The sequence below is a fragment of the Oncorhynchus kisutch genome, linkage group LG30 (assembly GCF_002021735.2).
Source record: "Oncorhynchus kisutch isolate 150728-3 linkage group LG30, Okis_V2, whole genome shotgun sequence".
NCBI classification, from domain to species: Eukaryota; Metazoa; Chordata; class Actinopteri; order Salmoniformes; family Salmonidae; genus Oncorhynchus; species Oncorhynchus kisutch.
In genome coordinates, this window is record NC_034203.2 from 23419869 (window position 1) to 23442514 (window position 22646).

Consider the following 22646-nt stretch of genomic DNA (forward strand, 5'->3'; position numbering starts at 1 on the left):
TATCCTTGAACCCTTTGTCGTGGCGAAGCCCTTCCAAAAGGTCCAGCAGTGGCTCCTCATGCCTCCCAATGGTGGCTCCCCGTAGGGAGACAGCGTGGCGGAGCTGATCCAAGTCTGCTGGATCTGTCATGTCCAGTTCATACTATAAGGGCACAGGGCGAGACCCAGATGCAGACACGGGAGGCAGATGATTCGAGTCTATGATATTTATTATAATCCAAGGGGCAGGCAAGAGAATGGTCGTGGACAGGCAAAATATCATAAACACGGTCAGAGTCCAGGAGGTACAGAGTGGCAGGTAGGCTCGAGGTCATGGCAGGCAGTATGGTCAAGCAGGCTGCTTCAGAGTCAAGGAAGGCAAGGGTCAAAACTGGGAGAACTAGCAAAAGAGAGATAAGGAAAAACACGCTGGTTGACTTGACAGACAAGACGAACTGGCAACAGACAAACGGAACACCTGAATAAATACCCAGGGACGAATGGGGAAAACAAGTGACACCTGGAGGTGGGTGGAGACAATCACAAAGACAGGTGAAACAGATCAGTGCGTGGCAGTTTTAGATTCAGGGAAACAATGACACATTCAGAGAACACTGTTCACAAGAAGAACGTCTATATAATAAAATGACTGTGGTCAATGAATAATTCAAAACAGAAACATAGAAGTCTTCCATTTGCACTGAGGTGGTACTGTATCATTGCACATGTAAGGAACACCTAGTCTGTCATCCAGTAAGACCGATTTGATAACCCGTTGAGCCACAAACCAGAAATATTTTGAAATGTCACCACCCAGATTTATGAAGCTGTATCAGCGCTCATATCAAATTATGCTGAGGTGTTTTATTTTTTTCATGTCCCAGTCCCACTTTCAACAACACTATCGGTAAAGTGAGATGGTGTGCTACCATCTAGTGCACATTTGGTGTGAATGCATTTATTGACCCAAATTAAATTAAGCTCCACATTAAATTAATAGCCAAGACTTAAAAAAAAAAAAAAACATTTATTCACTGAGCACCAGTCAATGAGTACATAGTTTCTCTGAATCACTGTAACAGCCATTCAAATATCTAGTTCTCAATCATAGATTTGTTGAAAGTACATCTACAGTAAGTCAATTAGTGGAATACCGTACAAAAACAACTATTTCATGGTGATTAGCGCAGGCAGATTGAACAACAGCATATATATATATATATATATATATATATACATATATATACATACATACATACATATATATATACACACACACACACATTGTTCAATTAATTTTCAAAGTGAAACTATGTGCTGCCACATTTTAAGATTATGTGCTGTTACAGTATAAATAAAATACGAAACATAGAATTCAACTTAAATACTAAGACAAAGTTGCTCGCAACAGAAAAACCCTTACATTTTCACAGACAAAAAGCCTTCATGGATATGGAAACCCCAAACTATTCAAATAAACTCAGTGCATCTAAATGACTTCAAGGCTTGTGGGAGCAACACATGGTTCCCTTGTCTGAATAGATCCTGGCATTTCATTATTATTTTTTATAACGGAAAACAGAAAAGACCAGTCGTCCTAATTTCATCATATTGTTTGTTTTGGGGTCTGATACAGTAAACCACAAAAGGTTAGAATGGTTGCTGTCTCTATGCAAACTACTCTACTAGGCACTTAAGAATAAGACTCGAATGAGCAAACCAACAAAAATAAACCGTGTTAAAGGCTACTCCTGCAGAAACAATGTGGGTTAGTCGGTTGGTTGCTGATCACCAGTTCTTTGGCATTCCTTCAGTCAAATTGAAACACAATGAATTGGAGTGATGCAGTGCTTTTGACAGGAAGTAATTTACATTATATTTACACCTTTCTTAAAGAAACAGTAAACATACATTAGTGACCAGTGCAATGTAGTGATGCTGTGTTGATGGGAGTTTAATATTGAGAGGTGAATGAACAGAGGGAGTTTCATCTGTGGTCAGTATGAAGCTGCTCTGTCTTTTTGTGGTAGAGAGGTGAGTGCTGCGGTGTGTGATAGCTCCTCATGTTGTCCAGCACATAGCTGCTCTATGTTAATAGGAGACGTATGTGTGTGTGTGTTTGTGAGAGAGTGTATACTAGATGTATGTGTGTTGAGGTTAATTAGACCTCCTGTGGTCAATGTAGCTGTTCTCGATACACAGCACTATGAAATGGTTGGAGCAGCTGCGGGTGTGTTGGCCCAGAAGTCTGCCTGTCTGGAGGAGCGAAGCCTGGCCCGTCACCGCCATGTCACCCGCCCGCCACGCCTCACAGTAGTTAGTGGTCATACGGATGCCCACCGTACTGGAGCCATGCCACACCAGCTTCTGAGGCCTGCATTCACAGAAAACACACACCGAGAGTTACACACAGACCTATGCCATTTTACATTTACAGACACTCCTATCCAGAGTGACTTGCATCAATGTTCACCTAAATATCCCAATCTGTGATTGTTCTCTGTGTTTTAAGGGGTCAGCCAAAGCTGGTCACTCACCAAGTAGGGTCCGTCATGACGTTCCGTCCTTCAAAGGAGTAGATGGGGATGGATGGGTCAAACACTCCTCCGTTCCCAGAGAAGATGTTCATCCAGCTGCTATAGATCACCTCTCCCTGTGGAAAAGATGTGGTTAAAGCCACATTTACAGTCACAGACTTCCTGTAGTTCAGAAAGGAAACACCACGTAGAAATATATTTAACTATTTATTAAAGAATGAATCATGCAAATCTTGGTAATATAGGCTCTGCTCCTTCAGGGTAGCTCACTGTCCAAGCAAAGTATCAATATATAAAATAACCTACAAGCAGGGATGGCTATACCAATTCCCTAGCAGGAAAACAGAATCTAACATGTGGAGGCTGGGGTGGTGGGAGCAAAAGAAGCATATGCATACTAGCAGCAAGCGGTAGCAGGATGTGTGAGCAGAACCGGTCAGATGAAATAGACCGCCAAATAAGGTAAGCGTGATTGTTACTAGCATCTAATTGGTGCAATCTCAGCTGAGGCATCAGCTAGACGGTTTTCGGGTTCCCTTTCTGAACTGGCTTCGCTTTATTTTCAACAACCGCATCATAACCAAAAAAACTCAGGACCTATCAGTCCATTGTTTATGTTTTAGTTGTCATAAGAGACAACAACTGTACCTTGAGGTTGATGACGGGCATGTTGTAGCGGTCTCCCTTCTTGACGATGGTGGCCAGGTCCTGGAGGTGTGAGGACAAGAAGGCTCTGTAGGTGGCAGTGAGACCCATGGCTCGGGCCTGCTGGTAGCACTGGAAGTCTGCTCCCCGGATGCCACGCATGTCCCCAGAGAACGGAGCATTCAGGGCCACCAGGTGCAGCTGAGGGGGGGGCAAAAGTCAATGGAAGTAACCATTGCCAACACAGCTCAAGCTAGTCCATGGTATAAATGTGCAACTGAGAGGTATAAATTCCATCTTACCGCTGGTACTGAGTGTACTGTATGAGGTAGGACATTATAGTTGGGCACGTAGCTAGTTCCAACTAGTTCCTAAAAAAACAAGCACAGATTGACACTGAATAATGAAATCATAAATGAAAGATTCATAACAAACTGAAGAGAGCAGATATAATGCGCAGTGTAACCACAGTACCTGGCTGTGTGGCCTGTGGGGTCTGGTGCGATCTCCTGGTCTGCTCAGGGCCTGGGACACTGCAGAGGATGGGCTCTCTGCTGGGACGAGGATGAGCTCACCAAGCTGGGGAGACAGGACACACCTCACTAAATAAGCACCGGCAACATCACATTTTATATATTTTTGCCACATTTAGCCATATCAAAGGCTCTAATTAACTGGAGACATCACTGTGGGACTGTAAAGGCATGCAGTACCTGAACCTTGCGCCAGCCATCTCTAGTTCTAACGTAGAGTTCTCCCTTGTCTGAGACATATGCCATCGAGCCCTCTGCAGCACGGTGGCTCTCCCTCATCAAACTGTTGGTGTTCCTGTATGTGGACACCTGGTGCGAGAAGAGAGGAAGTTCACACTGAATCCTCTGGACATAGACAACGCTGCTCAAGCCAATCCATGGTGACAATGTGAGAACTAGTGCACACGCAAACCCACACACACAAGTCGGTAAACACATACACACATTTCTTTATGTTGACTTGGTGAGTATATAAGGAAGTACCCTACTGGTTGCCTTACCGGGTTTTCATAGCCAGTAATCCCAGGAGGACCGGGAGGCCCAGGTGGGCCTGGAATACTCACAGCTGAAAAATAGAACAGTCATACAAAGGTATCGCAGTGTACTGTAGGTCGACTAAATATACATTTGTGCTTTTCAAATGCATACATATGGAACTTGACAGCAACGCTAAGTTTAAGATGTTGTATTTTAGCGAGCACACCATGCACAGTTACCTGAACCATAGACAGGGGGTGGTCCAGGGGGTCCGGCAGGGCCAGGGGGCCCCCGAGAGCCTGGTCGTCCAATGCCAAGAACCCCTGGTTCACCAGGAGCTCCAGGATGACCAACGGTGCCAATGACGGACTCACCTTTTGGCCCCTACATAAGCATATACAAAATGTACATTTGACAGTGTCTCTGACCATTACTCAAATGTCTAAGTAATAGGTGTATCATGTATTTACATTGACTATAGTTTGTAAAATGTATACTGTACTTTGTTGAGTATTTTGAGCCTGGAATTACTCACCACAAGGCCTGATCTCCCAGGAAGACCTGGAGGGCCAGGCAACCCAGGTTCACCCTGGTCTCCTTTCATTCCTTCATAGCCCATGTCTCCTTTTTCTCCCTGAGGAACAAACTGGTTGAATCAGACTGTTAATAAATTATCACATGCGTAAGTTTTACATAACATACATTTCCATTACTTATACAGTGAGTTTTGAACTGGTAAATGTTCTTTAAAGAAGTTAAGGTAAAATACTCACTACAACGCCTTCTGGTAGAATATCATCTGATGAGGGAGAACACACATCTTATATGTCATCTTGTATGTCGGTTGCAAACACGTCTGAGGACGCTCATGGAAACAGTTTCAGTTCTAATCAAGTGCGATTATTGCCAACAAACAAGTTAAATGGAGGAGAAACTGCACCCCTGGCTGCACATGCATACCTGGTTCTCCAGGCATTCCAGGAAGTCCAACCTCTCCCTTTTCCCCTTTAGCACCTCCGTTTCTCCTGCCACCTTCACAGAAATACAGTACAGGTGTATGAGACCACTGAGCTCATCTGTATGTATATGTTGAAAATATTTGTCCATAGACTAGTGATCATACGATTATGATGATCACCCTGTATGCTCAGATTCATTTTCACAAGAGTATGAGTATAATGTATGTCTTGCGCACAATGGAATATCTGATGACTTACCTTGTGACGACCCTTTGCTGCCATTAACCTACAAGTCAAAATGGTATGGTTATTGTGCTGTTATTGTGGAAGGATTTCACAAACTACATGGTTAAAATATGAAATTATACCCACAACCAGATCCACCACCAAATAATCAACAATAAAACAGCTTTACATCCTATACACAACAGGTATAGTTGTTTTGTTTCAGTCAAGATGGCCATTCAAAAATGTCTGAAAATCAAAAGACATGTTATAGGAGAGAGATTTGTAATTACATCCAAACATCCATGCCAGCCTAATTGGCATCCAAACATCCATGCCAGCCTTGCACACAAAAGTTAAACATAGAATGAGGACAAGGATGGCAAGAGGTAGTAAGGAACTCGGTTTAATGTTCTTATTTTGGTTGGTCACCTTGAATCACAGGAGTTAGCCTTAACATTTTAGCACTGTAAAAAACAACAACAGATAAAACCACATGCAACAGCAACATGCCGGGGGTAGAGACCTTCCACCCCGCCAAACCAGGGCTCAAAGTTAAAGGAACAACAACACTCAAGGGGCATTTTTACACCGTCAGCATAAAGCAGGCAGAAAATAGATTTTTTTCTTCTTCATAGATTCTAAAATTGATGCGTTGAAGTCAATATGGCTAGTTAGTGTGGTTGAGATATATAAATATATGTAAAGTGACTATGATGTCACATGACCTTCTGACCTGCGGAGAAGCAGGAGCCAGCTTTATGCTATAGTGAGGACCACCAGAAACCCAGGAAACACGAAGGGAGACAGCACGGCTGCAGACAGGAGGGGAGGGAAGGGAGGGGCTGCCTGTTAGGGGTAAGAGCCCACGGACTTACATGCGCCGCCACACCCAAAGAGCCTTAAAGGGGCTCAAACACAAACTTACTGGTGTTTTGCAGAACGGTCTGGGACGGACCGGAAAAACTGTCTTTAAGATTCAGAGGAAAATTATGACATCAGCATTGATATTGACATCATTGACGACATCTGGATATCCAATGAAAGCGAGTTCTTCATGTGTTGACATTAGATCATTACTTGGAGACAAACTACCATTTTGTTGTTCTGTTTTGTTTGTCTCCGGTGTGTCTTGCTGCTTCTATATGAACATTGCTACTAAATCAAAGGACCAATCTCTTCCATAGCGCATACTAATTATAGTAGAGAAACAGCAATGACATCAATGTGTACTTATACAGCAATGACATCAATGTGTACTTATACAGCAATGACATCAATGTGTACTTATACAGCAATGACATCAATGTGTACTTATACAGCAATGACATCAATGTGTACTTATACAGCAATGACATCAATGTGTACTTATACAGCAATGACATCAATGTGTACTTACTTATACAGCAATGACATCAATGTGTACTTATACAGGCATACTGTACTTACTCCGTTGAGCCCTGTTACTGGTCCTGGGGGTCCGGGAGGGCCAGGAGGACCAGGAAGTCCCTACAAACACAATCACACAGATCAATCAATCACAGTCAATGACACCTCACTTTTCTGTCACTTAGTTAGTTGATTGTACTGTAATCACATAAAATCATGTTTCAAGATGGCGATTCTTACTGGTTGACCAATGGCATCTCCCTGGTCTCCCTTCTTCCCTGCCATTCCAGGTCGCCCCTGCGGAGGTAAGAAGGCCAACACTTAAACAGGGAAAGTTACAGTGACTCATCTTTTACTCAACCAAATTAAAACAGCAGAAGGTTGACAAAAAGCACTGACCGGTCGACCAGGGAACCCGTATTCTCCCTTTTGTCCAGTTGGTCCAATTGGTCCCTGAAAAATAACATGCTTTTCTATCATTTCACGTTCACCCACTACTAGACAGTAGACGTTTACAGTTGTTACAGATACCAATATGTATAACAAATACAAGTGTACATTTCTATAGAGCATTATTTTATGCTTCATTGACTTACCATGACACCATAAGCTCCAGGGAAGCCACGCTCACCCTGTGAAAAGAACACCGACATGGTCAGAGCACCTATTCATCAGAAAACCACTACCATACAGTGACCTTTAACCCTAGAGGTAGAGAGAGGAGTCACCTTGATTCCTTTTGGTCCCCGAGGCCCCCTGACACTTGTCATCACAGTTCCATCGGCAGCGATAGTGACACCAGCTTCCCCTTTCGCACCCTATGAGGAGGAAAGACATAGCAGACACATAGACATGATCATCAGGTCTTGGTTAGGTTGTTAAAGTCCTATCTGATGTAAGATCCATGAAGTAGTACTTATCTGGCATGGAGGGACAGTAAACATTAACAGAGCTTCTGATCCTTACCTTCATTCCTGGTGGACCTTGAAAACCAGGAAGCCCACTGTCACCCTTTGGTCCTCTTGGGCCCTGGGAAAAGACCACAATAATAATTATGGACAGAGAAGATAAGCATATTAGAGCATATTTACTTATAGTGGGTGAGTCAAAATATATGTTATATTCAGAACTACAGACTCTTATCATTATGATAAGGAACCTACCCAATTCCTTCCCATTGCAGCAAAGACAAAAATTAAATCAGCATGGTATTTACAGTAGTACATAAATATACAATCCACCCTGAATGTTATATATGGGGTTGGGTCGTTCCACTAATTCGGTGCCCTTTGAGAAGTGTACCTTGGTCAAATTCTTTTTTTGATTTCACCTAATTTGAACATTCTGTCATAAAGACCACATGTCTAACCCATCTTAACAGGTTAATCAAAAATAAAGTAACGGGGTTGACCGTTGACGATTTCTTCTTAAATCAGCCATAAATCACGTTGTGACAGGGGGAATGGAAGCTTGTTTTGTGCAGCAGGGATTGGCAATTGAATGCAAGCTTCACCCAAAAAATAAAATTGTTAAATAATTTCTGGCCTGTCTATCTGTGGGTAACAGGGTTGACATGTTATGCTCGACCCACTCAGTTTTCCATCACAAAACACCAGAAAATTGCCAAAAATAGTAGAACCAGCTCACCTCCTTTTACTCTATGATTTGAATATTAGATGTTCAATGTTTCTTTTGAAGAAAAAAAACAGTTTCACCATATTACGAGTTCAGTTCACGTAACAGCTTTGACCTTGAGGGACAGACGTACTGAAAATGAATCACTTGTCACATCAAATAAATAATAATCATCAGAAATGACTTTGTCAAAGCAACAAAATAACTAGGGTTTTACAATGCAGGTGAAACTTGGAGACATTTTGGGATTAAGTGGGTTATAATCTTCCTAGAAGTGAACAGGGTTGATGGAGGGACATGTCAAAATGCTGAATATTGGCACTTCAGCAAGACTTTATTCATATAAAAAAACAGATTTATTGAATTCTCCATGTGGTCTATATTACAACAGCACAGACTTTTAAAATTCAATATTAGTGCACAATTTCTACTTAAAATATCAAAGAAAGGGCACTCTTTTCGTGGAACAACCCAGTAATCACATATGAAGTATGGAGTTGCTCTTACAGGGAATCCTGCTCTGCCAGGCTCGCCTTCAGGGCCCTGTGACATGCAACAAAACACACACAGGCAGGTAGCAGGACTGGGTCAGCATAGCTGTCAATCACATGCAATAATAAAGTAGCATGCAGCGTCTTTGCAGAATATACTAGCATGATAGCATCCATCTCACAAAATACAGCAGAAACATTTCCAAGGCTGTAATGTAAGAACAAGCTTTTAAAACTGATAACATCATAGTTAAGTGTATGTGTATGCATTATGTAAGTAGGCGAAGCGTATGCATTGTATAAGTAGCCTGTATTATGGATCAAGTATGCATTATGGTTGTTTTGGTGGTTAGGTTGACCCTTAGTTGACTATCTCTAGTAAATAGGCATGGCAATTGAAAACAGGCCATTCTGGCTTCACACATGACAGATGTGAATTAATAATTAGCATCATTGCCCATGCATGAAATAGCAATAAATGCAAACTGCCCTGAGGCATATTGATATGTGCCATGCTCCAGCATCCAGACTATTTAATGTAAAGCATAATGGATATTGCCATTTAAATATAATGGGCGAGTTTCAGAAATACATCAAATTAACATTGTGCTACTCACCATTGGGCCAGGGGGCCCACGTATCTCAGTGATGTTAAACATGCTCTCTGTATTGTTCAGGAGGAGCTGAGGATAAACATATGACATATTGATTACAGTAGCAAATCTAATGTAGCTATACTAGCTGTAAGCTTTACATACTGTACAAACTATGAATATATGAAAACCATGTGGATGGTGACAGACAACTCAAGTTACTTCCTGTTATGAATGCTCATAAAGTTTAATAACCCTTAATAAACCACAACAGCTCCTGTTCAATGTATGTGTGTGATTTGTGAAACAGCACTCAGACAGGGGATGAGAGGTGTGTGGGGTGGACGTACATCCTGCAGATTGATAATTGGTCCTGGAGGGCCAGGAGGACCAGGAGGACCAGGTACATTGTGTCCATCAGGACCACACTCCCCCTGTAAGACACCGCACACAGGAGAGTCAGGACAAAGAACCCCCATGAACTCAACAAGCCATTTGAATGACACAACCAAAGATGGTCTATAATGTTGTAACAGGCTTTGATACAACCACAAGTATTATATGATGAACATATGATGAACAGAAGAACAGCCCACATCAGGGTTAGTTTGGAGTCGTTCTGCTGTCTAACACTAACATACCTTTGGTCCTGGATCACCTTTGTCTCCTTTCAATCCCTGCAGAGACAAGCACACACAACACAGTTAAAAATATTAGCCAGGTAGTAGTTGAGGTTTAGCTAGCTACAAACTTTAAATTCATGGTTACTGCAGATGATGCTATACTTTCTGGTTCAATACTGACCCTGGCGCCTGGTAACCCAGCTAGCCCTTGGAGTCCCTCAGGTCCAGAAGCACCAGGCTCACCCTGAAAAGAGACAGAACAAAGGTGAAGACATATCCACCAATGTCCAATAATAATATTGTAGAAGGTGGTGTAAGAGAGATGCAACCAACCTTCACTGACAACCCAGAAGCCCCATCCTTCCCATCTTCACCCTGTAGAAAACAGACAGGATATACAACTGATCAGATTTCCATGTGATTTCCATCCAACCTAGTTTTTTCCACAGCCTAGTTATTTTCCTCGTTTGTAATCCTACCTTTGGTCCTGCAGGGCCAGGGAGACCAGGAGGTCCCTACAGAAGAAAGTAGATAACTACAGTTATTCCCATGGATCTCAAGGTGAAATACAATGTAAAAGGACTTCAAAACTACAGGAGACACACACATATACCAATCTCAATCACCTGAGGGCCTTTGAGTTCTGTGCCAAGGACCATGTCATTCTTCCCAGACCCCTCTACATCCTGCAAGCACCAACACACAACATTATTGCATTCAGAATCAATAGAGACAAAACAAGACAACAGTATAATGGGAAACTGACTCAACAGTAAAATCAACAAAGCAGCACCTCGACAAAAAATCTTCCTCCTGGGGGTCCGGGGGGGCCAGGCAGCCCCCTCGGTCCAGGGTCGCCTGTCTTCCCCTCTAGTCCCCTCGGTCCTGTAGCTCCTGTCAGCCCTGGGTCACCTGATACACCCTGCGAGGAAGAACAGACCCATTTAACTGACTATGAAGAACAAAGTATAGTTTTGACTTAAAATGACACCACCTAAAGTAGATGCTTCTGCATGTCAACAGCATGATTAGGAACAAAGCTCTCATTGGTTGATTTATGCATTTTTTTATTGATAACTGAGTTGTCAGATGGTTAAAATACCATTGGTCCGTTTGGTCCAGCTAGTCCTTGTTCACCCTATGTGAGGAAAATAGATAGGTTTGAGTAAGCATTTGCAATGGACATGGTAATATGGGATCTAGCCAGCTAATTTCCCTTGTAAAATACAAACAATAGCCTCCTGAGTTACTGTCATCTTACCTTCAGACCTGTAGGCCCTGTCACTCCAGCATCCCCATCCAGACCAGTAGGACCCTGAAATCAACAGCAGAGAGATGTGATGTCACAACCGTCGCTCTCTGAATCTCCTGCACATAAAGGTCACACAAGTAACTAGTCAACCATGACCAAGACTGTCTTGCTTTTCTTAGTGTCATAGTAGCTACCATATGTACCATTGCAAAGATAACTTCCAAGTCATTTAAAAGGTTTCTCATAATTATTCATGATGAGATTATTTTTTCAATTACTTTAATCCAACAGAATTAGTTACTTTTCATCATAAAATATGATATTCTACTTTCTCAATAGGTTTAAGAAAATGTTTAATAAATCTTAGCCAGCCGGTGCCACCATTTTCCCTTTGCCATTCCTGAAGGAACAACATGGCTCATCGACTGTAAAAAATAAAAGTGCAAGCTCCATCAATGCAGTTAGTGAAAGCACGCACACAACAGACTTCTATAAAAAGGAAGGTTCTCTCCAATGTAGCTGGACCATGTTTGATGTATGAAACACATACTGTAGCTCAAGCTCAATGTCCATCAAGGCAGTTAAAGTCAAACCTGGGTTGTTTCTCATTTAATGAGAGGATGGGGGATGAGCATAGAGCCCTGATGGTTTCATAGATGGGTAAACAACTATAAGCAAAAGCCACCCACACACACACACACACACACACACACACACACACACACACACACACACACACACACACACACACACACACACACACACACAGTAAGTTAAATGGGCCAGGCTGTTAGAAAACATGGTTGGAGAGTACAGTCTTCCTTTTCAAGCCTACTGGTTCAGTAACGGAACCAGGGCAATACCTCGCCAGAACCAAGCCCAGAGCCGAACAACCCTGAGCCAAACTCAGAGCCCGAGCCAGAACCACTAAACCAATCCTCAATCACCTGAAAAAATAAAGGCCAGGGACAGCCAGGTCAATAACAACAGAGAGTAGAGAGGAAACCACTGTCAGCTACAATGCATGCATACACATATAGACTATAAAATAACATTTACAATACAAAACAAAAGTGGGAACATCAACAGTTGGTAACCGGTGGAAACAGGGAACCATCCATAATGGATCTTAATAAGGATAACGTGGGACAGAGAGAGATCTCACCGGTGGTCCATGTTTCCCAACAAGGCCGTCTCTGCCAGGTGGCCCTGGAGAACCTGGTTGTCCAGGGAATAAGCCCTCGGAGGCTTCAAAGAAACGGGTGGGACCAGGCGGGCCAGGTTGACCTGGAGGGCCGGGAGGACCAGGGGAACCCTAGGAGAGAGAGGACACCTCACTGTAAAATCATCACATCACTATAGTGGAGTGGTCTCAACTCTATGTGAACAGATGAAACACCCCTACCTGCTGGATATGGGATGCCATAGCACACATTTAACACAGAGAGATGAATATGCTTAGCCTCTTACTACCAGCCTGATATCGCAAGTGTATATAAATATGTGATGAATATGTAGTGAAACATATTTATGAGAGCTTGCGAGATCAGGCTGGTAATACGAGGCTCAAATACTCATCCTAGAGACGTTTTATTAGAGAGAAAAAACATAACAGATTGTGGAAGGACCACCAGAGGGAAGGCTGAGCTCACTGATAGTAGCCCAACAAGGTATGTGAGACAAGGTAACCAGAAGCAATTAAGCACAGCTGACAGTACTAATGACATATTCTCTTTCCCCTATAAGAGAGAGGAGGGAACCAGCAGGAAAGGGGAAGAAGATAAACTATCTAGAATGGCTACCAAGAGAGGGGAGCTATCCAAGAAGAGCCATTAAGACGGTGACAAATCTGTGATTGTTGTTATAATTGAAAGATAATCGTGTGTTCCTGTGTCATCTAAAGAAGAATGTGTATGGTGTTCCTTGGGAGACTCTCATTGATTGTGTTGGAGTGTTTGTATTGATAGAGAACTGTGTTCAATCAAGAAAACCTACTCCTGACTCGTTAATTCCACCTTTCCGCTTTAGAGTGACACCAAATGACTTAGTCCGCTCACAAGATAGACTGACAGCAGAATGACAGATTAGAAGAGTGTTCTTACTCTGATAAATTCTGTATCGTCAAGGTCCCCAAAGCCAGAGCCGAGTGCATCCTCTCCATACTGCAATTCAAAGGAAAACAGGCAATTAAACACAAATCCCCATTTGATCCCCAGTTCAATCCAATGTTTCCAGGATGTTACACTGACACCCACCGGTACACTGTGAGATTTGAGTGGTCCGGGAGGGCCTGGAGGCCCCGGTAAGCCTACTCCTGTGTCCCCCTGTACAGAAGAGAACACATGGTAAGACTAACTGCCTATCTCATACACAAATATATATATATTTTTACTTGTAATTATTGTACCTTATCTCCTTTGACTCCAACCTCTCCTGCCAACCCTGGGAATCCATGAGGTCCTCTTTGTCCCTGTGGGGATTAACATAGGTCATATTTAAAGACATACAGTATATTTCTATAATAACATAACAAAACCATACACATTTGACACAAGACCAGATGTACTCACTGGGTCTCCATCTTCACCCTTTCTTCCCTGAAATGAGAACAGTCCTTAGATGTATCTGTTCAATCTTATCAAGTGAAGATAATAGGAAACATAATCAAACATGTACTAGTATCACAGAGTAATGGGAGATTATAATGAGGTAAAGCTTACAGGCTGTCCGTCCTTCCCTGGCACCCCAGGGGCCCCTGAAGGCCCCTGAGGGCCCCTTGGTCCTGGCTGGCCGTGTCCAGACCTATCCTCAGAGGGAGTGGAAGGGCCAGGGGGGCCACGGGGGCCAGCAGGACCCATAGGCCCAGGCTCTCCTTGCTCTCCTTTCTGTCCGTAGCTAAGAGGCCTGCCCTGAGGATCAGCAGGAGAACATTGTGTAAAATCTATTAAATACTGAATAACTTAAGCATTTAAAGCAGATCAGTGTTTGAGGCACATTACGTGTAATAATCTTAGCTATTACTTACATCCCCTGACCTCTCCCCTGGCTCCTCTGTTTGGTGGGATACTGAGAGGAAAAAGCAACACCAATAGGATTCACCAATGAAGCTTCAATTAATGCTAACCATTGAGGGATATTTGAGGGCGGCAGGTAGCCTAGTGGTTAGAGCGTTGGACTAGTAACTGAAAGGTTGCAAGATCGAATCCTGAGCTGACAAGGTAATAATCTGTTGTTCTGCCACAGTTAACCCACTGTTCCTAGGCTGTCATGGAAAATAAGAATTTGTTCTTAACTGACTTGTCTAGTTAAATAAAGGTAACATAAAAAAAACTAGATTAGCCAATGAGAGACAAATAAGATTGATCAATGCAAAGGGAAAATCTAATAATTTACATAGTCACCAGGTGAGTTAAATCAAGCTTGCCAATCAAGTTATTTGAAAGTGCCCTGTAAATGCCATGACATGATTGGTTAAGATCAGAGTATGGTGAACCTGCCTTCCCCACCTTCGAGCAGCATCTCCTGATGGGCTTGGTTTGTGGGGGTCAGGTGAACAGTGTACTCATCTAGCTCCAACTCTGGAGACTCTGTGGGTGGAGCTCGCACTGGCACGCTTAGCATGTCCTCTGGCTGGAGGGAAAGAAAATCAGGGAGGGAGATATTGTAAAAAGAGGGAGGGAAGCAGGAATGAACAGTAAGTAAACTGATAAAACAATGTCCAATTTATTTGAAATATTGAGGAGTAACACATGAAATATCTAGCTAATTAAAACATCTGGACAAGATTCAAATAAGAACAGACAGCTTATGTAATATATTTATTTGTAGTAATTGGGGTCAGGGCAGATTGTGTGTTTATTTAGGGGCAGAGTGAGATGACAAGTACAGTGTGTTACACGGCTAGTGATAGGAGGATGAAAGTGAATGTAGCATACACAGCCAGAATCTGGAGCAATCCAGCAAAGGAAGAGAAACGGACAACAACAAAGGGGTGTTCACTAGGTACATAAACAACCACTGCTACCCATAGCCATAACACACATGAAAGGCCAGTGTAGAGACTTATCTCTGGGTAGAGATGGAGGTACTGGATCTTCCTACTTGAACTTGAATATATCCCCCAGTGTTCACTTTTACATACTTGTGTTTTGTACCAGGACAAATTTCAACTGATGAAACAGAAAAGCTGTTCTGCTACATGTAAGAGACGTCCAATGAAGTCTGTCAGGGAGTGTTGCTCAGACAACAATGTGCCTTGTGCCCAAGCCAATGTTAGCTGTGCGGACGTTCCTTGTCTCACCAACGCTCACCCAGCGTCCGCTGACATTCTGTTTCACCGAACACATTCCTCTCTTACACCCCGTGCTCACACCTCCCACTTTTACTCACCCGTGCTGTTTCCTTTTTTCGTTCCGTGTTCATCAACTTGTCATCTGTTTCACGGTCATGCAACGTGTCATCCCCACTCCCATCCCCAGAAGCCTGGAATACAGGAGACATTACCACACATCTCTATTCAAAGAAGCAGGTATATCTCATTGGTCACCCCCCCCCCAAAGCCAATTCCTACTTTGGCCGCCTCTTCTTCCAGTTCTCTGCTGCCAATGACTGGAACGAACTGCAAAAAGCTGGAGACCCATATCTCCCTCACTAGCTTTAAGCACCAGCTGTCAGAGCAGCTCACAGATCACTTCACCTGTACATAGCCCATCTGTAAACAGCCCATTCAACTACCTCATTCCCATATTGTTATTTATTTATTTATCTTGCTCCTTTGCACCCCAGTATCTATACTTGCACATGCATCTTCTGCACATCTACCATTCCAGTGTCTAATTGTAATTATTTAGCCACCATGCCTATTTATTGCCTTACCTCCCTTATCTTACCTCATTTGCACTCACTGTATATAGATTTGTATTTTTGTCTACTGTATTATTGACTATGTTTGTTTATTCCATGTGTAACTCTGTGTTGTTGTATGTGTCAAACTGCTGTGCTTTTTCTTGGCCAGGTCGCAGTTTTAAATGAGAACTTGTTCTCAACTAGCTTACCTGGTTAAATAATGGTGAAATAAAATAAAAAGAGATTGACACCAGTGACCTAGAAGTAGCATTTCTCTCACTAACCACGAGAGGAAACTAACTCTTCATTCCATAATTTAGGCACAGAATGCCAGAGTAGTGGCAGCTTTGTACAGGCAAATGTTGTTACATAGTGAGTGATATGAGTGAGAGCCAGTGAAGCAATCAACCAGAAACAGTACTTCATATTTTAAACACAAGAGGGAGCCACCAGTATGCTCTATGCAGAGTCAAGTCATGTATAAATTAGTCTTGAGAGCCAGAAGCTTAACACGTATTAAAGAATCTGTGCTGGCAAGGCCTTTAGAATATCAGGAGCTCAAGGCTATGGATGAATACATATCTATGGAACAGGCTGTGGTGTAGACACTCACATAGGGATCATCCTCTTCACACTGCTCCTCTGCAGCCCTGGGGTCCGGCTTGATCACCAGCTGCTGGATAGAGCCCTGTACAGAGGGAAGGAGAGACGTGATAATGCTTTAGTGATGTATAATAAGGAGTTATTGTGCTGATATAGCTAATTGAATTGGCTAAATTGAGACGAGAGAGAGAAGCAAAAAGAGTCTTTATTCTGAAGACTTTCCTATACAGGTAGAAAATGCTTACATTTAGAGGCTAGAGGCCCTTTCTACAAGCAACACATGGTTACACACATTTTAATCTGTGAGCAGTATTTTACAGGGACGGGCCGGGCACACACTCATTAACTGTCATTGTCACAAGCATTCCTTCCACCTTCCGCGTTATTAACCTAAAGCGTGTAATGTGCAACACGATGACGTCATTGGAGGACATTATAGAGAATACCAGTGATCATTATTATTTATTTATTTTACCTTTATTTAACCAGGTAGGCAAGTTGAGAACAAGTTCTCATTTACAATTGCGACCTGGCCAAGATAAAGCAAAGCAGTTCGACAGATAAAACGACACAGAGTTACACATGGAGTAAAAACAAACATACAGTCAATAATGCAGTATAAACAAGTCTATATACAATGTGAGCAAATGAGGTGAGAAGGGAGGTAAAGGCAAAAAAGGCCATGATGGCAAAGTAAATACAATATAGCAAGTAAAATACTGGAATGGTAGTTTTGCAATGGAAGAATGTGCAAAGTAGAAATAAAAAATAATGGGGTGCAAAGGAGCAAAATAAATAAATTAATTAAAATTAAATACAGTTGGGAAAGAGGTAGTTGTTTGGGCTAAATTATAGGTGGGCTATGTACAGGTGCAGTAATCTGTGAGCTGCTCTGACAGTTGGTGCTTAAAGCTAGTGAGGGAGATAAGTGTTTCATGAAAGAGTGTGGCAACAAAAACATTGGCTAAGGCCCATGGACTAGAAGCCGACAGGATGAGTAGATTAACATCACGTACAGTAGCAGATTATGATCAGTAAAATACAGAGTACAGAACACAGCAAACTGCTGACTGAAACACATTTCATACCGTAGGAGATAGAGAGAAACAGAGGCAGAACACAGCAAACTGCTGACTGAAACACATTTCATACCGTAGGAGATAGAGAGAAACAGAGGCAGAACACAAGTCCAAAGACACAAAGACAGACAGAGGGAGCGAGTGAAACTAATGAAGGCTGCATCAGAACAAAACCCAGAGCTTTGTCCAGGCTGGTTTTGAAGGGTGAGAGCCATCTCTTGGCAAGGCATTTGGCCCATCAGTATTGTATCTCCCAGCAAGACAGTCCACTGTGTTCTGTTGGCTGTGGGATCTCTTTCCCCCTTTCACTCACCCCTCTACCCATCTCCCTCCTCCTCTCTCTGCCTCTCTCCTCTTCCATCTCCCTTCCTCCCCCTTCTCCCACCTCCTCTCACCACCCTCCACCTCTCTGCTTCCACTCCTCTCCTCTTCCCTCTCTCTCCCCCTTATTTCCCCCTCTCCTCCCTCCCTCTCTGGCCCCTCTGCTCTGACTGACTGACACTGTCTTTACCCCTCCTGGACCTCTCAGGCCCCTGGCCGGCACCAAAGTGCCTCACAACAACAAAAGGAAAAGCTACCCACTTTGCTGCCATCGCCATGGAAACTACTTTCCCAAACACACAACACTACCGCCACCGTCAGCACCACTCTTAAAGCACAGCCGCATGCTAATAAATAACATTGCAGGACGGTTCATTTGGAGAATAAAGTTCCATTCACATTCACTCCATCATCAGTGTTTGTTGGACCATATTGAAGTGGCCAGGCTTTAAGGGAAGTTTTGCTCTTATTGGGCTTGAAGTATGATATTAATATTTTCATTGACTATATTGAAACAGCCGTACAGTTGTCTCCATAGATAATCTAGATGAAATATCTCAATGGTCTCACTCTCTGTAACATCACTGGAAGACAGTCAATGTGGGGGTAGAAGGGGAAGACACTGTTTAATAAATGGATCACTAGTCACTTTAATAATGCCACTTTAATAATGTTTACATATCTTCAATTACTCATCTCATATGTATATACTGTATTTTAAACCATCTACTGCATCTAGCCTATGACGCTCTGCCATCGCTCATCCATCTATTTATATGTATATATTCTTATTCCATCCCTTTACTTATATTTGTGTGCATTAGGGAGTTGTTGTGGAATTGTTACATTACTTGTTAGATATTACTGCACTGTCGGAACTAGAAGCACAAGCATTTCCCTACACTCGCAATAACACCTGCTAAGCATGTGTATATAACCAATAACATTTATTTGATTTGAGTGAACATCAGTCTCTCCTCTCAGAGAAGACTGGAACAGAGATCACAGGATACATTAACGTGAGGCCTTGAGCTGAGCTGAGTTGACCATGCAGAGGTGGTTCTGTTTATTAAACAAGGCTTACTGATATCTCTCCCTTCCTCTCTGACAGACCGCCAAGACCTCCCGTTAGCCTTGAATCAGGTCTGTGTCCTATCGATGGCTGTCAAATACCAGAATGTTTGGAGCTGAGTTATACAACCATATATGAGCTGATTCTGAAAAACTGTGATCAACTGACTATAATCCATGACTGAGCACATTCATACAGTAATCACTATACATGATAAAGCTAAACATTCTTGTTAGAATAGGATATTGTATGCTAGACAAGTGGTGCACAGCCAGCTGGAAGAATTCCCAGCTGTGGAGCTTTTAGTACAGTTGTTAAGAATAATTCTACACAGACGATCTTGTTATTGGAGTAATGTTCATGCTAACACAGACTGGGCAAACAGTAGGACTCACACTACACAGCGCAGACACACACACACACACACACACACACTGCAAAATGGTCAAATGAAACAGAAGACCAATAAGTGGTAGACATTACTTACCACAAACTTCTCCAGGCCAGTTCCTCCAGCATTGCCCACGAAGATGCCCGAGCTGGGTTCAAAGCTGAGCTGGCGGCTGCTCCTGTGGAAGGTCTCTGCTTGGAAGTCATCACAGTCCATATAGAGGCGTACCTCCTGGTCCTGCACCGACAGAGTGAAGCGCGTCCACTTATTCCTCATATCAGGCAACTTGAAGGACGCCACCTGTTGGCTATGTGAGGACTCCTCGCCCCCCTCGGTGTAGTACAGCTGAATCCTCTGGGTCTCGTCCTCCACGGGCGTCAGTGCCAACCCCAGCTGCACCACCTTCTGCTGGGCATCAGTGATGGCGAACAGCACCCCTCCCTGTTTGCTGCTGGGCCTGATGGTGACAATGATGGCAAAGTCCCTGAAGAAAGGATCGGGCATGAAGGTCTTGGTGAGACGTCCGATGTTGGCGTCAGGCCCGAAGCCGTAGGCCGGGAAGCCCTCATAGCCGGTGATGAAGGAGACAGAGGGAGGGAGTGGCACTCCGATCAACTCGGTCAGGTCTAGGTGTCCCGTAGAGCCACGCTCTGTAAGGAGGAGGAAACAACATATTCATGAGATCTAAACAAAATGAACAGAATCACATGTATGTGTCACGCCTTGACCATAGAGAGCCATTGTTTCACTATGGTGAAGTGGGTCAGCGCGTGACTGGGGGTGATCTAGTTTATTTATTTCTATGTAGTGTTCTAGTTTATTTTCTACGTTGGTGATTTGTATGATTCCCAATTAGAGGCAGCTGATTTTCCCACCTGTGTCCCACCTGTGTTTATGGGATATTGTTTTGAGTTAGTGCACGTAGCATCTCTGTAGTCACGGTTCGTTGTTAGTTTATTTGTTTTTGTCTTTGCTAAGTTCCTCATGATTTAATAATAAAGTGAAACTCGACATCCGCTGCGCCTTGGTCTGATATTTATTCCAGCGAACGTGACAGTATGAACCTAAAGCTGTATAGAAAACTCTATATTTAAATATTTCAAACTCTATATTAATTTATTTAATTTTATTTCACCTTTATTTAACCAGGTAGGCTAGTTGAGAAAAAGTTCTCATTTGCAACTGCGACCTGGCCAACATAAATACAGCATATAATACAACATATAAATACAGTATTGTGATGAGGTAGATTGGATGGGCTATTTACAGATGAGCTATGTACAGGTGCAGTGATCTGTGAGCTGCTCTGACAGCTGGTGCTTAAAGCTAGTGAGGGAGGTAAGAGTCTCCAGCTTCAGAGATTTTTGCAGTTAGTTCCAGTCATTGGCAGCAGAGAACTGGAAGGAGAGGCGGCCAAAGTAAGAATTGGCTTTGGGGGTGACCAGTGAGATATACCTGCTGGTGCGCGTGCTACGGGTGGATGCTGCTATGGTGACCAGTGAGCGAAGATGAGGCGTGGCTTTACCAAGCAAAGACTTATAGATGACCTGGAGCCAGTGGGTTTGGCGACGAGTATGACGCGAGGGCCAGCCAACGAGATCATACAGGTCGCAGTGGTGGGTAGTATATGGGGCTATGGTGACAAAACGGATGGTACTGTGATAGACTGCATCTAATTTGTTGAGTAGAGTGTTGGAGGCTATTTTGTAAATGACATCGCCAAAGTCGAGGATCGGTAGGATAGTCAGTTTTACGAGGGTATGTTTGGCAGCATGAGTGAAGGATGCTTTGTTGCGAAATAGGAACCCGATTCTAGATTTCATTTTGGATTGGAGATGTTTAATGTGAGTCTGGAAGGAGAGTTTACAGTCTAACCAGACACCTAGGTATTTGTAGTTGTCCACATATTCTAAGTCCGAACCGTCCAGAGTAGTGATGCTGGACGGGCGGGCAGGTGCGGGCAGCGATCGGTTGAAGAGCATGCATTTAGTTTTACCTGCATTTAAGAGCAGTTAGATGCCACGGAAGGAGAGTTGTATGGCATTGAAGCTCATCTGGAGGTTAGTTAACAATGTGCAACAAAGGGCCAGAGGTATACAGAATGGTGTCGTCTGCGCAGAGGTAGATCAAAGAATCACCCCCATAGAGACTGCCAAAGATCCGGACAACAGGCCCTCCGATTTGACATACTGAACTCTATCGGAGAAGTAGTTGGTGAACCAAGCGAGGCAATCATTTGAGAAACCAAGGCTGTTGAGTCTGCCAATAAGAGTGTGGTAATTGACAGAGTCAAAAGCCTTAGCCAGGTCGATGAATACGGCTGCACAGTATTGTCTCTTATCGATGGCGGTTATGATATAATTTAGGACCTTGAGCGTGGCTGAGGTGCACCCATGACCAGCTCTGAAGCCAGATTGCATAGCGGAGAAGGTACGGTGAGATTTGAAATGGTCGGCAATCTGTTTGTTAACTTGGCTTTCAAAGACCTTAGAAAGGCAGGGTAGAATAGATATAGGTCTGTAGCAGTTGGGTCTAGAGTGTCTCCCCCTTTGATGAGGGGGATGACCGCGGCAGCTTTCCAATCTATGGGAATCTCAGACGATACGAAAGAGAGGTTGAACAGGCTAGTAATAGGGGTTGTAATAATTTTGGCAGATAATTTTAGAAAGAGAGGGTCCAGATTGTCTAGCCCAGCTGATTTGTAGGGGTCCAGATTTTGCAGCTCTTTCAGATCATCAGCTATCTGGATTTGGGTGAAGGAGAAGCTGGGGAGGTTTGGGCGAGTTGCTGTGGGGAGCGCAGGGCTGATGATCGGGGTAGGGGTAGACAGGTGGAAAGCATGGCCAGCTGTAGAAAAATGCTTATTGAAATTCTCAATTATTGTGGATTTACCGGTAGTGGCAGTGTTTCCTAGCCTCAGTGCAGTGGGCAGCTGGGAGGAGGTGCTTTTATTTTCCATGGACTTTACAGTGTCCCAGAACTTTTTAGAGTTTGTAC

At 43.3% G+C, this 22646-nt stretch overlaps 1 protein-coding gene across 9 annotated transcripts in view; it reads right to left on the reverse strand.

Annotated features, from left to right (window-relative positions):
* Positions 1-986: 986 nt before the first annotated feature.
* LOC109874915 (collagen alpha-1(XVIII) chain) overlaps positions 987-22646 on the reverse strand; it is a 43865-nt gene continuing 22205 nt past the window's right edge. For 2 of the 9 annotated variants that reach the window (XM_031810302.1, XM_031810299.1), the window contains 40 exons: positions 19746-20299; positions 16797-16871; positions 15728-15820; positions 14845-14968; positions 14364-14404; positions 14059-14247; positions 13909-13935; positions 13746-13808; positions 13594-13662; positions 13441-13500; positions 12504-12653; positions 11348-11401; positions 11189-11224; positions 10880-11008; positions 10713-10772; positions 10566-10601; positions 10420-10461; positions 10268-10330; positions 10105-10140; positions 9814-9897; positions 9488-9553; positions 8887-8922; positions 7711-7773; positions 7473-7562; positions 7341-7376; positions 7144-7197; positions 6985-7041; positions 6805-6864; positions 5389-5416; positions 5132-5203; positions 4945-4970; positions 4707-4805; positions 4411-4555; positions 4195-4259; positions 3875-4003; positions 3636-3740; positions 3464-3532; positions 3165-3362; positions 2517-2632; positions 995-2353 (listed from right to left, as the gene is read on the reverse strand). In XM_031810302.1, the coding sequence (XP_031666162.1) occupies positions 2137-2353; positions 2517-2632; positions 3165-3362; positions 3464-3532; positions 3636-3740; positions 3875-4003; positions 4195-4259; positions 4411-4555; positions 4707-4805; positions 4945-4970; positions 5132-5203; positions 5389-5416; positions 6805-6864; positions 6985-7041; positions 7144-7197; positions 7341-7376; positions 7473-7562; positions 7711-7773; positions 8887-8922; positions 9488-9553; positions 9814-9897; positions 10105-10140; positions 10268-10330; positions 10420-10461; positions 10566-10601; positions 10713-10772; positions 10880-11008; positions 11189-11224; positions 11348-11401; positions 12504-12653; positions 13441-13500; positions 13594-13662; positions 13746-13808; positions 13909-13935; positions 14059-14247; positions 14364-14404; positions 14845-14968; positions 15728-15820; positions 16797-16871; positions 19746-20299 (3716 nt within the window). In that variant the 3' untranslated portion in view covers positions 995-2136. Of the gene's footprint in view, positions 2354-2516; positions 2633-3164; positions 3363-3463; positions 3533-3635; positions 3741-3874; positions 4004-4194; positions 4260-4410; positions 4556-4706; positions 4818-4944; positions 4971-5131; positions 5204-5388; positions 5417-6283; positions 6326-6804; positions 6865-6984; positions 7042-7143; positions 7198-7340; positions 7377-7472; positions 7563-7710; positions 7774-8886; positions 8923-9487; positions 9554-9813; positions 9898-10104; positions 10141-10267; positions 10331-10419; positions 10462-10565; positions 10602-10712; positions 10773-10879; positions 11009-11188; positions 11225-11347; positions 11402-12503; positions 12654-13440; positions 13501-13593; positions 13663-13745; positions 13809-13908; positions 13936-14058; positions 14248-14363; positions 14405-14844; positions 14969-15727; positions 15821-16796; positions 16872-19745; positions 20300-22646 lie in introns of all 9 variants that reach the window. The other 7 variants (XM_020466971.2, XM_031810301.1, XM_031810295.1 and 4 more) reach the window with 7 other exon arrangements.